Genomic DNA, 17552 nt, shown 5'->3' with positions numbered 1-17552 from the left:
TTTAATGGTAGAATAAGTTGTTATCTCCGAATGAACGAATGAGAAACCCAGTCGTATTAAAGTCAAAATAATGCAGATTTTTACAGTAACCACGTTGATTTCATGAAACTATGATGTGAATGGTAGTAAAATAATGCAGATTTTTACAGTAACCACGTTGATTTCATGAAACTATGATGTGAATGGTAGTAAAATAATGCAGATTTTTACAGTAACCACGTTGATTTCATGAAACTATGATGTGAATGGTAGTAAAATAATGCAGATTTTTACAGTAACCACGTTGATTTCATGAAACTATGATGTGAATGGTAGTAAAATAATGCAGATTTTTACAGTAACCACGTTGATTTCATGAAACTATGATGTGAATGGTAGTAAAATAATGCAGATTTTTACAGTAACCACGTTGATTTCATGAAACTATGATGTGAATGGTAGTAAAATAATGCAGATTTTTACAGTAACCACGTTGATTTCATGAAACTATGATGTGAATGGTAGTAAAATAATGCAGATTTTTACAGTAACCACGTTGATTTCATGAAACTATGATGTGAATGGTAGTAAAATAATGCAGATTTTTACAGTAACCACGTTGATTTCATGAAACTATGATGTGAATGGTAGTAAAATTCGAGTATGCCTGAGGAAGACATGAATCAAATAATTATTTGTGGTAAAATGGAGCGAACATGATGAGTGGAAATTTTAGGAGAACGTTTGACGTGGAAAGCAATGGTAGAAGAAGTTAGGCACGCCGCATGAAGACATGGAACAAGTTAATCTAATATGGAAAATGATGAGTATTTGATGAGCGAAGAAATGAATAAGGTATGATATATAAATCAAAGGGTATGACGTTTAAGAGAATGGTAGATTAAGTCGGGGACGCCTGAGGAAGAGATGACAAGATTAAGTTTTTTTTATGTGAATACCGCACAAGAGTCCAACCGTCTGGAGCCAGTGAGGCTATGGCATCTCCAATTGGGGTATGTTGTGAGGGTGAAGGTAGTAGGGAGGGTAAGGAGATGGGGAACAGGAAGGTTGGGGAGTATCTGGCTATTCAGATTTTGTCACCAAACACAACTAAAGCCATTTCAAGCAACGTTTCAATTCTCAATGGTGGTCTTACACCAGGGTGATACTGAGAGTATCTTTCACTCTGGAACATGCCTCAAGTATACTATATATTATTTTTAATTAAAAAATCGTAAAATAACACGATTTAATCAAACAAAAAGTACTTTCGCACGCCGGGATTTGAACCTGCGGCATTCGGATTGCTAGTCGAGAGCCTTACCCCTCGACTACGGGAGTGAAACACATACTTAAATTGCGTATTACTCATAGGTATTGTAATAAAATGTGTCGTATCTTATGAACGAAGGAATTGGTGTAAGGAGAATGTACGACGTGGAAGTGGACGGATTACCTATGAATCATCTCAGTATTCATGAACACAAATTGTAGTGATTAAAGTAGAATGCTTAAACCAAGCTGCTGCCGGAGTCCATTATTTATCTGATGATTTTCTTTCATTACGATTTGCATTATTTAGTTGGAAGTAAATTTCAAGTTTCTTTCCACCTAAAAGTAAAAAGTGCGATCGTGACTTAACTCTTCCGTGAATGTAATTTTTCATTAGACTTGTTATTTGTTCATATACTGTTATAGGAACAAATATATAAAATTCGTCAGTTTATTTATTAAGTTCCCATTAGTAATCCAGTGTTGCTTTTTGCTTCCCGCTCCCGGAAGATGTACGGGGAGTCGGCGCTGCCGGGCGCACACGCGCCGGGCGCACACGCGCTGGGCGCACACGCGCTGGGCGCACACGCGCTTGGCGACGGCATGCTGGCCGCCAACTCGCAGCGGGTCATGGTGCGCAAGGTCACTAGAAGGTAAGCGCCGCCAGCCACAGTTAGGCAGACCGCCACCGGCACAGTGTTTTCTCAATTCCAATACATTACTTATTCAAATCGGTTTTACATTATAGTGTACAATTATTGTGAAGCGTTCTGGTTATTATTTTAATCATATTATTATTAAATAATTCTTAAGTTAGTAATAAGGTACACACACTTAATACTGGCCAAAACTATTTTAATACCATTGTGTACTTACCGTGCGTATGTCGCGAATGTATGTGTATTTTATTACTGCGATTGTTAATTTTCAATTGATGTTGCTTTAAATTATTTTACTGTATTCTTAAAAATTTATAAATAAATAATGGTTTCTTTTCAGTGTAAATTTCTTCAAAATGGCTACATGTTGTGATAATCAATGAGTGTTTATTTTCAAACGATATTACATTGTCAATTTTCCAAAGTCATAAATATTATGTGTATTTCATTTTGTACTTATATGCGTAAAACTTCAGAAAAAACTTAAACATTTCACACCTTTGTTCATTTTGCAATATAAGTCATAAAGGTTACTTATATTGTTAAACTAAATAATTGTTTAAAGTAAAATCTGTGCCAAGGTTAAGAGTGATTAGTACCCTCAACCAACTGAGTATTCAATGTTTTCAACCACAGATTCGAGTCACAAAGAGCGACTTTGCAGAGATAAATCAAGACCATTTGTTTTAATCGTTCCTTTCTTGCTTTTGCTCATACGCGGTTGGTATTTGTTGATAATTTATATGTTGTTTTTGCGATTTGTAAAAAAATATCATACATGAAACATGTAATACGATTTGTACCTATTAATTGTGCAATACATTTCCTCGTTCTAAAACCGAACCAGCATGACTTTTGCGCACAGCAAGGAGAATATAAGGCGCACATGAGTGTGTAGAGTCACATCAGATCCTTTAAGGGGCCTAGATAATCTAGACAATCCATAACTTAATAATAAGTTTAATGTAAGTGGTGCTGGTTCGGCGGTCAGAGAAAGCGGCGACCACTTGTGACTTGTTACGGAGAGTGAGTGAGCACTGTGAGCCTAGTGTAAGTGTTGCCTTGTCTGCCACAGCTCCCCGGACTCGGACGACACGCTGCCCGGTGAGGACAACGAGGGTGACTTCGGCCGCGATGACCAGTTCCTCGTCTCGGACCAAACGGAAAACAAATTCTACGGTGAGTCCACTCCTCTAATGTACTCCCCTAATGGACTGGTGTGCGACGCGGGCGATCTTCCGTCAGCGTACAACTTTCGGTTAAGTGTCAGCGATAAAGCCTGATCTAAGGTCGGTTATCAATACTCCCAAGCACGGTCAACGATTGTTAAGAAATTCCGACAAACGTTAGACAAAAAAAACTGCCAAATCTAACGCGGCTCCTTAACTGTCAGTTAAATTTGGGTGACTGTTCATATAAGCAACTTAATTCAAAATTACTGGTTTATTACAGAACGGAGGCAGATTGACGAAGCTCGCAGGAATGAAAGAGTCATTTATGTGATCAATTAAATCCGTTTGAACATGGGGAGACGAAATTCAGACACTTGTTTCGTATTTACCGTATTATGGCTAAATCACTGGTTTATTACAGAACGAAGGCAGATTGACGAGTCATTTATGTGATCAATTAAATCCATTTGAACATGGGGAGATGAAATTCAGACACTTGTTTCGTATATACCGTATTATGGCTAAATCACTGGTTTATTACAGAACGAAGGCAGATTGACGAGTCATTTATGTGATCAATTAAATCCGTTTGAACATGGGGAGACGAAATTCAGACACTTGTTTCGTATTTACCGTATTATGGCTAAATCACTGGTTTATTACAGAACGAAGGCAGATTGACGAGTCATTTATGTGATCAATTAAATCCATTTGAACATGGGGAGATGAAATTCAGACACTTGTTTCGTATATACCGTATTATGGCTAAATCACTGGTTTATTACAGAACGAAGGCAGATTGCCGAGTCATTTATATGATCAATTAAATCCGTTTGAACATGGGGATACGAAATTCAGACACTTGTGTCGTATTTACCGTATTATGGCTAAAGATATCAATCGTCCCTTTTTAGTGCCAAAAGGTAAATACGGAATACCAATGCATATTTAGGTTAGTATTTAAATTCACAGTTTATTTTTTATTTTACTGTATGAGGTTGAATGTTTCGGAATGTCAAAAAACTCTAGTGTTGCTAATATATATCAATAACTATAGAATATTGGATCGAAAGTCGGATCGAATTACCTAGCACGATTGCAGACTGATATTGGTAATGGAAATCGACATTCGCTGGCAATATCGGCATTAACATCAATACTGTAAACTAAAGTCAGACGGCTACCTAAAAGCAAAGAAGCCATATACACGATATCAATTGATTTCGTCCCGACGGAGGAACAAAAGTTGTTGGTTATAACTAAAGTCCTCGTGAACTAATTAACTCCCTTTTTGATGTCAAAAAGTACATGCGGCCTACCAATATATATATATATTAGGAATACTATTTCGATTCGACATTGTCAATTTATTAGTATTTTTAACTTTTCCGTAGCCATCAAAGCAATTTATTGTGTTTCAATATAAAATTATTTTCAGTTGAATTTACGAAAACACAGTTTCCCGTTGAAAAATTCATAACCAAATTAATATGCTATGTTTATATTTTAATTTTTATTGTGTATTTTTAGTGGTATGTTTCTACTGTGTATAATATTTCCATGTTATTATTAATTCATATTGGTTTAGCTGACTTCCAGTTAACATTCTGTATGCAATATTTTTACGTTCTGTTAATTTAATATAAAAAGTATCTAGATTTAAATATAAATATTTAGATAACGCTTGACTTGAATGAAAAAACTTAACACCGATGGTATTTGTCATGTCACTGTGATGCGTATAACAAAAGGGGGAATAATTCCGATTCTAAATAGTATTTAGTTACTCAGTCGGAAAGTTTAAAATTTCACTCCATGATCATCACGTATAATCACCATTTCAGTCCATGATCATCACGTATAATCACCATTTCAGTTCATGATCATCACGTACAATCACCATTTTAGTCCATGCTCATGACGTATAATGACTATTTACCGTGGAGTTTACATTCCTCTCCAAGCACGTTCGATGAATTCAGATGGATCGTCCGTAGTAGGAGACTATAATTCAATTCAGTTGCTGAAATAGTTGGGCTTAGCTAATTATTACATTTGTGTTAAATGAAAAAATACACTTTGTAAAACACCACTTTTATTTTGAATTAATATTAACAGCCAACCAGGTTTCGCTTAGCTCTAGCTTCGTCAGGGCTTATTATATCAAGGTTGAGTCCTCGAAATTAGAAAAGGTTAGAAAATTAGAAACATTCAAGGTTGAGATCCTCGAAATTAAAAAAGCCGTCAATAATAAATCAAATATAATCAACAATCAAATCAATTTAACTAAGAGTCCAATATTTAATTTATTCCGTTAACCTCTGATAAAACTGTTTCCTACCTTCCCCCTCCCTTCCTACCCATCCTGTAATCAGTCTACATCCTTTCTCGTTCTAGCACTAATAAGGTGTCTGCTCTTTTATTTCTATCTCTTTCACTCGTGTATTTTATTTCTATCTCTTTCACTCATTGTTTTATTTTCTTCTATATATATATGTGTCTGTATGAAAATAACTTTAGTTGATATAATAAGCCCTGACGAAGCTTGAGCTAAGCGAAACCTGGTTGGCTATTAATATTAATTCAAAATAAAAGTGGTGTTTTACAAAGTGTATTTTTTCATTTAATATATAATGTCATATCACAAAGTGTTTGCTTCCTTCGATAAAATAATACATTTGTATTTAATTTACAGTGAGTTTGATAGGAATTATCGGCGCTATGTTTGCTGTTTGCGGTGATTAGTCGTGTATTTTTATCGTCCGTAGTAGGAGACCATAATTCAATTCAGTTGCTTAAAGAGTTTGATAGGAATTATCGGCGCTATGTTTGCTGTTTGCGGTGATTAGTCGTGTATTTTTATCGTCCGTAGTAGGAGACTATAATTCAATTCAGTTGCTTAAAGAGTTTGAGAGGAATTATCGGCGCTATGTTTGCTGTTTGCGGTGATTAGTCGTGTATTTTTATCGTCCGTAGTAGGAGACTATAATTCAATTCAGTTGCTTAAAGAGTTTGATAGGAATTATCGGCGCTATGTTTGCTGTTTGCGGTGATTAGTCGTGTATTTTTTTTGGAAAAAACAGTATATGCAAACACGTACATTGCAAAAGCAAAAAAGAAAATTTAAAATATATATTTATATATATTCGACATAATAAATGATTTGCGCCATTCACCTAGTCCCATGTACATTTGCTCCCAGCTATACATCTTGCCTTTTTACGTAACGAGGCATTAATTTGTGCCAATCTCCTAGTATCCATGTACATTTTATCCCAGCTATACAACTTAATATGCAATATTTGAGAAATAAGTAAAATTAAGAACTTATTAGATATTATGTAAACAAAAACAAGTTGTTGCAATCAATCCATGAAAAGTTTCATTTCATTTGAAAGGTATTGTCGTGGAACAACAGAATGATGATACAAGGCCTTTTCTAATTAAATTATTCTGCACATCTTTCGTAGTTCGATCGTCGTATCTCATCATTGTTCACTGTGTTTGTATTTCATGTTAAGTTTCCGTTTCTTTTTAATTTATTTATTTATTTAGTGGTTTTTACATAAAAATCATAAATTAAATTAAAAATAACAGTAAAACATAAATAAAAAAGATTTAAAAAATACAATAAACTTGTTATGTTATTATCACACTAACTTTTAAAAACCCTTGAAATTTATTTACCAACGCGTAGTAACAAATTTATTTAAAGACATTGTGAATGCCTAAATTATCCTATGTTATTTACACGAACTACAAAGTGCTGAACTAATTTGGCTTTGAATGTGTTTAGATTTTAAATAAAAATATCAGCCACATCTACAAGCCCATTGCCCAGTCTATGTACTCAACAGAATTAAACACGAAGTTATTGTTGTGAAATACTATATTCCATCTAGTATGTTTGAGCAAACAGCAAACTTCGACAGCAAACTTATAGCGCACTTAAACCTTAAATTAAAAATTTTATGTAATAAAAAAGATGCAATATTTTTCACCTTTTATAAATTTATATAATTGATCCAATATAAATACCGATTTTGAAATTAATAAAGCGTAAAAGTTGAAGTTGATTTTTTCGATTTGTGAGCAATAGGGAGTCCAAATGCGTCCATTATATACTTTTTTTATTTTATTTTTCTTTTTTTTCTTCTTTATTTGGAACATTATTTTTTATAATTTATGTTTTCCAGTAATGTAGGCCTCACTGGGTGGCTTGCCCGTGTTGAGGCCTTCATTTTATAATATGAAAATATAATCTACATATTATTAAAAGAAAAACTAATACATTTAAAAATAAAATAATACATTTAAAAAGAAAATAATACATTTGAAATTAAAAATACGAAATACTCATACATTTAAAATTAAAAAATAATATAATGAAAATAATCTTGTGTGTTTGTGAGTGATGTGTGTTTATATTGGTTTTGTGTGTTACGTGTAGGTTTTATTTTTATTTTATGCTATGACATTTTGGTAATATTGTCTTTTTTGTTCTTTAATCCATTTTGTAATTTTGTGTGTGAATTTATTTTTATTTACTTCATACTACTTGACTTCTAACCAGAGATGTGTACGATAATTTTATGATTTGTGAGCAAGTAGAGTTAACATGAGGATTAACGTATTTGAATGTTTGACTCACTCATCGTGTCGGATTTATTAAGTTTAAGTTTTAAAATTATTGCAATAATGATGAATGTATGAGGGACATACATTGTATTTATCTATAATACAAAATACTTTTACATACATACAAACAAACACACTGAAACGTATATTTATAATTTATATTATAACTAACATTATCACTCAATTTGGCCTACAATGAGTACCCTTTAAACCAGAGGTTCCTAAAGTGGTCTATATCGACCCCCAGGGGTCGATATCGACTTGCTGGGGGTCTATGTCAGCGAGAAAACAATTTGGGGGTCCACAAGATTCAAATGGGGGTACATACGAGCGGACCCCCATTTACCTCACGTCAACATTTAGCAGTTCCGTAAATAACACAATAGACCTAACACAAAAAATTACGAAATTATGAAATTACTTATTTGATATTCGTATTTTTATATTTCGTAAAGTTGTTAATTGAGGTATATAAATAGAGTCTACGTTCCTTTTCTCGTCAGAATTAATATATTCAAGCAAAACATTGCACATTGGAAGCCGCAAATTTTCCTAGATCCCCAACTTGTTTTTGAAAAACTTCCAGGGTAATAATGACGTTCAACATTTAAATGCACTCTACACAGACTTCAGAACTAAGTTTGAGGACATTTTGACTTTGGAAATGGAACGTTAAATAATCGGATATCATGTGACAAGAAGAACTGACCGGAATAAGCACTGACAAAGAACTTAAGGGGTAGTTCTGTAGGGCCAGCTACGGAAAGAAATTCCCGTTGCTTATCCTGCTTCATTTTCATTTGGTGTAATACCTCACAAGGGAGTCCCTGTCTGCAGTATAAAGACAGAGGAACTATACTGCTACCCGGTTGTTGAACAGGCAAGGGAAGGGAATCTTTTTAGGAAAAAAATAAATAATTATCACATGGGACGTTAATAGTTTTAGGAAAATTCAATATTCGGCAGGCAGGGAGTCTACGGAAATTTCTTTTTGGCAAGTGGTCTACGGGGAAAAAAAGTTTGGGAACCTCTGCTTTAAACTGTCGAATTGGAATATATATTTGTTAAAGGGCGCTGATCTACTATTTAAGGATATCAATTGTGACGAGCTTTTAAAAAAACCCAATCACAATAAATAACGAGCATTTTAATGACGGATTCGATAAAAATCCTCACGCTATGTAATAAATTATCTGCTCTAACCAATCTCTTTGTTCACTAAACTTGTTGACACGAGGCTTTGCTTTTTATAGTAGGTATGTAGTGTTCGTTCTCTGCACATTGCGCAGTGATAGTATAAACTGTGAGGTTTTTCACCAGGCACGCTGCACGGGGGCACGCCAGGGTCAAGCATGGGCGCCGGCGGCACGGTAGGGCCAGCGCTCAGCAGTCTGGGCCGCCGTCTGCAAGCTGCCACCTACCTGTGCCCCGCCATCTTCCCCTGGGTGGACTGCGGCCCGGCCACCGAACAGAGTGGTAAGTAGCACTACCTTTATGTTTTTTTTATCATATTTATATTGTACAAATTATCTACTTGTACTTTTCTAATATATTGAAACACGTGTTAATGTACCTGAATTTTCCCTATAATGTGAAAATATAATGAATATTATAAAAAAATATAATGAATATTATAAAAAAATATAATGTTTAGATTATTTTTTTTTTATTTCAAAGAAAATAAACATTGGATGATACATTTTGAAGGTTATTACAACCACCATGATAGTTTTCCGCAAACATTTTCCCTAATAGGTTAACCTTTTCGGTGGCGGTGTTGGCTAGTGAGCCGTCAGGTCTGGTAAGAGGTGGCAAACTGGGTTTGCAAAAATTCTGACCTATTGAGCCCGCAAGCGACCAGAATGCTCTGCTGCCATGTGGGCAGGCAGCCAGCTTTTTGCTGATCTGCAGGTCGTGTTCGAATTTTGACCTATTAATGATTCTCTTGCATTCCTTTGCCGATTTGTTGTATGCTGATCTGCTTTCGGGCGTTCGAGATGTGTTGAAGGCTCGGTAAGCCGCGTTTTTTCGTCGAACTGCTTCGAAGCATTGTCGACTGAACCACGGCTTTGAGCCCACACCAGTTTCTTTAGTAGTCGATTGTATGAAGCCATCCATCACCGATTTGATGACTTCACCAATCTCCTGGGCACATCTTGAAGGGCCCGATGTCCGAAAACAAACAGCTTTCGGCCAGCCGAGTCCGTTGGGCCTGAGAACTTCAACCATGGTTCGTTATAAACATTGAAGTCCCCCAGAACAATAAACTCGGCCGAAGGGTAGCGGGGCAAGAGATCATCAATAGTATCGCTCAAATCTTTGAAGAGTTCGGAAGTGTCTGATTCGCTATGGTTCTGTGAGCGGTATAGACATGCGTAGAATCTTGCCGTACTGGCTAGATTGACGCGCACCCACATTACGTCGAATCTGGAGTTTTACAGACTCAATAGTCGTACACAGTTGACGTCAGCTAGATGGCAGCAATAGAAATTGTGCGTAATTGTAGAAGGTGGATGAGGTCAGCCTTATTGGAAAAGGCGCTTCTACTATTCCACTGAAGAATCCCTGCTGTCAGGGCAGCCATTGGAAACAAGAGAATTTAAGTAGGAGAGTAAAGAGGCAGCGTTGGACGGTCGGTATACAAAACGCAATTGTAAAATTACTAGTCGTCCCTAATATTTTTTAACCGAGACATAATACACCGTTGCTGTTTCAGAGTGCCAAAATTTTACCTGTTAAGGCTATTCTATGGCAAAATATCATAATTCAGTATATATTTACCCCGCAGCATAAAGAAAAATTAGAACATAAATACAGTACTAGATTCACGAGCAATGACGGGTTAATAGTTCCGAAATTTAATAATAAATACGGACAGAGGACGTTTGAATACAACATATCGAAGATATTTAATTTATTACCTGACACTATAAAGCAATGTTAGTCTATGAATAAGGTTAAATATTTGGTGAAAAATTGGCTATCGGAAAAAATATATATACTTTAATATGTATGAAAAAATTGTTGATTCTGTAGATATAAGATGCAAATTATAACTTATAAAAATGTATATGTAACTAAACTTTAAGCACCTGTTGACAAGCCAATTCAATTTGGTTAGCAGGACTTGTTTGATGATATGTATTAACTATTTATTCAATAAAAAAATGATAATTATAATTATAGAGATAAGTAAAATGATGAAAGTTTGAATAATATTAGAATTGTCATTAGAAATTATATTGTTTAAAGAATTGCCATTAGAATCAGGGATAAAGAAATTGCAGTTCAAAGTATTGCTGTTAGGAAAGACGGTATTTTGTGGAAATGGGGAGCTGATGTTACCATTTGTGAACAAGAGCTGGGAATTATGGCCAAGATGATCATATCCGGGGGTTTTAAGAGGACGAGAAGCAGATTTCGTCATTACAGTCTTCCTGTATGACGATTTTGGAGGAACAATGTTTTGAGATAACTGGGGTTGAGAGGCGACTTCAGCAAAAGATTTTTTAGAGGGAGCTATTATTTTAGAAGCGTGGAAGTATGATACGCTATTGGAAGCCATATAAGTTTTAATGTTTTTTTGGCGTGAAAGTTCAGGGCAGGATGGATTTCATGGCTGTGTGAGAGGTTGAGCAGTTGATGCAAGTAGGGGGGTTGGAAGGGGAGGAGCATTGGTCTGCTAAATGACTTTCTGCACATTTAAAGCAGCGAGGAGATGAACCACATGATTGCTTGGAATGGCCGAACCGACAACAGTTAAAGCACTGAATTGTCGGGTATGAATAAATTTCCACTGGGAGAGAGTTGTGGAAAAGGTACACATAAGAAGGAAGAGATTGGCCTTCAAATGTAAGAACTACAGTTTAGAAGGGTTTCCAAACTATAGATTTGGAAGTCCTATCTTTATAATTCAGCCGCCTAGTCTTTAAAACTTTCCCCGAAGATGCTGGGATAATAAGTTCTGTGATAGTTCTTCTTCGGATAGGTCTGTGGGAATACCTCTCACTAGACCCATGCGCGAGACATTAAATGAAGGGATGTAAGCCTTGTATTTTTTGGCAGAGAGGTAGTCAATGGAATTTATAAATTTATTGGCATTGATTGCAGTTGTGAACTCTACACAAATGCGGAATCTTCCCTCCGATCTGATACCACCTGGGGAAATTCCAAGAGGTTTTTTTCCTACAAATTTAGCGAAATCAAGGCAATGCAGTGAGTGGCTTTGTGTGTTGTTTTGCACATACACGATGAAGGGGGCTTTTGCTGCAGTCGGGTACAGTGAAGCAAGTGGAGGAGCGATAGTCTCTACAGGAACTGTAACCTGAGAAGATTTTCAAAATTAACAGGGTCAGAGTCAGGGGGACGGGATCTGGTGGTTTCTGTGGAGACACTTTCCTCTCAGTTAGAAACATATAAAAGAGCTATTTTATTTGGAGACTTTAACATAAATCTGCTTGATTAAACCAATACACACACTTACAAATACACAAATACGATTAGAATAAATAATTATACTATTTTAAACAAAATAAACAAAAAACACGCTACACGCATCACAGAAAATACAAACACAACCATTAATCATAATTTAAAACTCACCGCCATAAAACTATCATACTCTCGAACGAACTGTGATAATTCAATATCCGACTACGATATTCTACTCCTTGATTTAATTCACACATATATTAAAAACACAACTGTAAAGTTCTCCCAAAAATATAAAAATATTAATCTTGATAATCTAAAAGATGATATCATCCAAAATCCCTTTCATCTTAATATGATTGACGACTCGGTATTAATCTATGACAATATTGTAAAATACCTCCAAAATACAATTAATTATAATAGCGGCACTAAAATTAACACAAAAAACATCAATAACCCAGACTGGATAACCAAAGACCTTATAAAATGAATCAACAAAAGAAAAAAATTACACCTGATACTAAAAAAAAACAACTAAACAACACATTATTGAAAACAAAATTGCTAGAAGTAACAAATAATATTGTTACAAAAAACGAAACTTAAATCAAACACACTTCGGTGATCTTTTTAAATAATGCGATAATAACAGTAAAAAAACTTGGAATTTAATTGAAAACATCATACAGAACCAATCGAATACTTTTTGTAATAAATTAATCATTAACAACAAAATAATCACAAACAACGTAGAGATATGCGACCACTTTAAAAATTTCTTTTGTAACATTGGCTCCTCCTTATCTGATAATATACATAACAAAATCACACACAATCTAGCCAATGAAATAACATTAGTGCCTAATAGTATGGAATCATTACATCTTCAACCTACCACGGAATTAGAAATACGTAAAATAATAAAATCCTTAAAACCAAATGCTAGTGCTGGTTATGATACACTCAAATGTAAGACAGTTCTATGTCTCTCCACAGAATTGGTTCCTATTTTATCAAAGTTAACTAATCAGTGTCTTAGAGAGGGAACTTTTCCAGATAGTTGTAAAATTGCTAAGGTAATAACAATTCACAAAGGTGGGTCCAAAACGAATACCTCAAATTACAGACCGATTTCTATCTTACCAATCTTATCTAAAATCTTTGAACGTGTAATCTACGAAAGATTAAACAACTTTATATCAAAAAAATCGTTCTTATATAAAGAACAATATGGCTTTAGGAAAAATCGAACACACTTGCAGCAGTAAATGACTTAATCAGTAAAGTTAGAAGCAGAATTGATGGTGAAATTATATTTTATCTATACTAGTTGACCTTCAAAAAGCCTTCGAAGTAAGCCATGACATACTTCTGAAGAAACTCTAGAAAATTGGAATAGTTGGTCCTGCTCATCTATTCAAATCATATCTTAGCGACAGACAGCAATTCGTCAGCGTCAATAATCAAAATAGCAATCACCTTCCAATAAACTATAGAGTTCCGCAGGGATCCATACTAGCACCACTACTGTTCCAAATATATATAAATGATATCTTACAATTAGATTTGAACGGTGATATTTTTTAATACTGCAATTTTGTATTGCTAGAAAAAAATAACAGTTGACTCCAATTAAATATCCTTACTATGAATGTTAAAAAACAGGATACATGATTTTAAGCTCAACCCGTGAAATCATTCCTCCTCATGTACCCTTAAAAATTTAATATAAAAACCTGCAAATCCTGATACAGGAGAAACATCTTGGGCTGTGATTTGTTTATATTGCCGGTAACCCGGTCGTTTATTAACATCAATGGGTTATTTACAAATCATGTGCGCTACCTGACTCACTGTTCTGAGCCGGGTAGCAGTATCATTACATAGCGCTACCCGACTCACTAGACAATATCTGTTCTGAGCCGCGTAGCAGTATCATTACATGTATACATAAAATAATCTAGATATAAAGTATTACATACATTTATAAAAATAATTGAACAATCTTTAGTGTGAGAATTCTTATTAAGATGGAGTACCCCATAAAAACCTATCAAATGTATAAAGTGAAGTTGTGCTTAAAAATAAAAATAAGTGAGAAAAATACTTTATCAATTGCGTTTAAAACATTACAAACAGTATAATAGACTGTGTATGTGTAAAAAAATAAAATAAAATGAAATAATAACACGCTCATTTGCTTCACATAAATGATATACCCATAGTAAATGCATTGCAAGAAGGAAAGAAAAATGCAATAAAGAAAAATAAAAAAGGGAGAGAGAAAAAGAGTATTCAATATATAGGAGTCACATTACAAACCATTTTAAAAATTACATTTACTGTAATTGATAAAAACTTAACATTTAAACAGCATATTCAAGATATTAAAGATAAAATCACCGTATTTAGCCGGTAACCAAATAAATTAAAAGAGGTCTACATTATAGACTCGTACATTCACATTTAAACTACTTGATTGAAATCTGGGAAAATGCATATGAAACATATATAAATGAACTACAAGTAACACAAAACAAAGTAATCAAAAAGCTAGTTCACTTCAAACCTAGAACATCCACAAAAAATATATATGGAAACAAAACTGTTAACATTAAGAAAATAATATGAATATACTACATGTCTCCTTATATACAAAATAAATAATAAACCTATACATACAAATACAGAACTCATTAAAACGTCCCAAGTACACACACACTTTACACGGCAATACAATAACATACTTTAAAAAACCATACATACTCATTATGGCAAGCAATCCATTGGTTACGAGGGGGCAACATATATAATTCCTTTCCTGACAAAATTGAAAATGAAAAAAGTATGGGTACATTTAAAAAAAAAGTTCACTTTTAAGCTTAATCAACAAAACACTGAAAGTGAATAATATTGTTATGTAATGTATTAGTTATTTCTAGTTAAATAAGTGAAAATGTAATTTTCTTTTATCTAGAATAAAAACTTAAAAATTAGAGGACAAAAACTAATTTAAATAATAATAATAGTAAAGATGACTAGAGGTGTTCATTTATGGAGTTGACCATAAGTCAAATTTTAATAATGTCACTTTCACTTTAAAATTGATTGTGGATTTTAGAATCCTCAGTCTTGCGAACAAATACTTGACCCTCTTTTTTCCATGTGAATTAACAGTTATTTTATTTTCGCCTGTTGTTTTGTTTGTAACAGGAGTCAGATGGTCTGATATTTAGATCCGTGTAATTGGATCCATCTTTGTATGTGGTACTTGAAGATGACATTTTTATCCAACCTTTTTTTTAATCAATTCTTTTCGACGATTCGGGTGGTCTGATATGTAGTCTGTATGTGGTCTGATATCTGATATGGGTGTACTTGGGTCCATGTTTGTATTTGGTACTCCTAAGGGTGACGTATTTATCCGACCTTTTTTTTATGAATTCTTTGAGTTTTGCAAGGAACAGATCCCGCAAAAGCTTGGAGCTAAGGGAGATAATAACATCTCTCGGCTTTTCGTGCCTTCCTCCCACCCGCACTATGGATGTCACATCCTTGGGTTGTATTACTGATTTTATTACAAAAATGTTATTAAAAGTAGATAATTTATGTATAGTAATAATTTAATTAATGTTAATGATTTTTTTTAAAGTGTTATTATTTTTTATTTTCTTTGAATTAATCCTCAAATGACATATCATCAATTGATATAATTTCAATTTATTTGCTTTGAGCAAAATTGGCAATATACTTGTGGCGTCGATAAGAATCCATTGTATAATTAATAATAAACCGCTCGACCTACCGCTGGCAAGCGCTACTCGGATTACAAGCGCCCTGGTTCCAGTGTCTCTGACCAGCGCTTCTTCCACGCCACCATGACCACCACGAGGACACGCAGCATCCTCACTGGTCTACGCCGCTCCCGTTCAACCGCCTACAAGGTCCGCCGCACCTTCGGCCTTCCGTCAGCACTGGAGTATTGATTCCCCAGATCGCCAGTGCCTGACAGTCATCGAGTCCCGGTCACCAGCGCCCGGCGTCGACTCACTGCCCGCGCCTGACCAGCACATCATCGCAGCAACCGGAATATTCTACATCTGCCCTGCATCATCTCCTCATCACGGCAACTGACTCAATAAACACAGTGACCTTCATGACACCGCCTTTTATTTCGTGCCTTCACCATTGATCCCCAAATACTATTTAAAAGGAAACACTAGTTAGGGCGAGACGTAAGTTTAAATTAATAGTTTTAAGAATGTTGGTATTAAAACTGGTTTGAAAACACCATTTATTTATACATTTATTTTATTAATGATTAATTTATTAACTGTAAAAATCGAATATTTTATTTTTTTTACCTTTAAATGAGCAAAAAATTCACTACACTAATTCAATCTGTCTCAAAACACCCCTTTTGAGGATTTCACAGTCCCTTCCTATATTTTTTTTTTTTTTGTAATTATTTTTTTTATTTTTAATAATAAGTTTACATGGTACATAATTCATTTTACATCTTGTATTTTTTTACTACTCTTCCATTGAAAGCATTTGCTTGTGTATGGAAGGGGAGTGTACATAAATTTTGTTGTTAGTTAGTACTTAAATAATTCTTTTTACATAAATGTATGTTTGCTGTACTATTTTTGTTGATAGTAGTGATGGATAATATATTAATTTATTAAATTTAAAAAAGAAAGGAAGTTATGGAAAACTAAGGATATTTGTGAGATTAATTAAATGACAGTAGTTTTTTTCAGAATATTTTTAAAGTGTCTTTTGACAGAGAGCAGTATTCGGGTTTTATCATTAATGCTTCTGATTTCTTCTGGTAGACGATTGAAAAAAGTTCTTCCCTGGTAAGTATAATGATGTTGTGCAAAAGACGTATTTAGTTTTGGGCATAGAAAAACATGTCTAAGTCGCGTTCTGCTTTCATTTAAAAATTGATATTTATCTTTTTCTTTTATAATTTGGATTAATGAGTTTTTAATATATAGGTCTTTAAATGTAGGTACTTGAAATTCTTCAAACAGGCGTTCTGTTGGGTAGTCAAAGGATTTTTTTAATATAATTTTAATAATTTTTATTTGTATAATTTCAATTGGAAGAAGGTTACATTTATACGCGGATCCCCAACTAATAATAGCGTATTGTAAAGTGGATTGAACTAAGGCATAGTAAATTAAATATAGATTTTTTATCGACAGAAAGTTTCTAATTCTTAAAAATATATATATTAATTTTCTAATTTTGTTTACTACTTGACATATTTGTTCCTTCCATTTCAGATTTTTATCAATAATTACTCCTAGATATTTAATTTTATTTGTTGTTTTTAGTACTGTACAGTTTGATTTGCAATAGTTTTGGCTGTGAATTTTAGTATTATTAT

General features: G+C 34.1%; 1 protein-coding gene across 1 annotated transcript in view; it reads left to right on the top strand.

The window, feature by feature from the left end:
• Positions 1-17552, top strand: part of LOC149409489 (solute carrier family 7 member 14) — a 231573-nt gene that overhangs the window by 199917 nt on the left and 14104 nt on the right. The window contains exons 11-13 of the mRNA XM_089649803.1: positions 1762-1904; positions 2986-3089; positions 9041-9196. Of these exons, the coding sequence (XP_089505929.1) occupies positions 1762-1904; positions 2986-3089; positions 9041-9196 (403 nt within the window). The remainder of the gene's footprint in view (positions 1-1761; positions 1905-2985; positions 3090-9040; positions 9197-17552) is intronic.

This window comes from Hesperophylax consimilis, chromosome 31, assembly GCF_061612785.1.
Source record: "Hesperophylax consimilis isolate HC1 chromosome 31, BYU_Hcon_1.0, whole genome shotgun sequence".
Lineage (NCBI taxonomy): Eukaryota > Metazoa > Arthropoda > Insecta > Trichoptera > Limnephilidae > Hesperophylax > Hesperophylax consimilis.
Note: the sequence above shows the minus strand (reverse complement) of the source record. Positions and strands in the feature narration are given on the sequence as shown.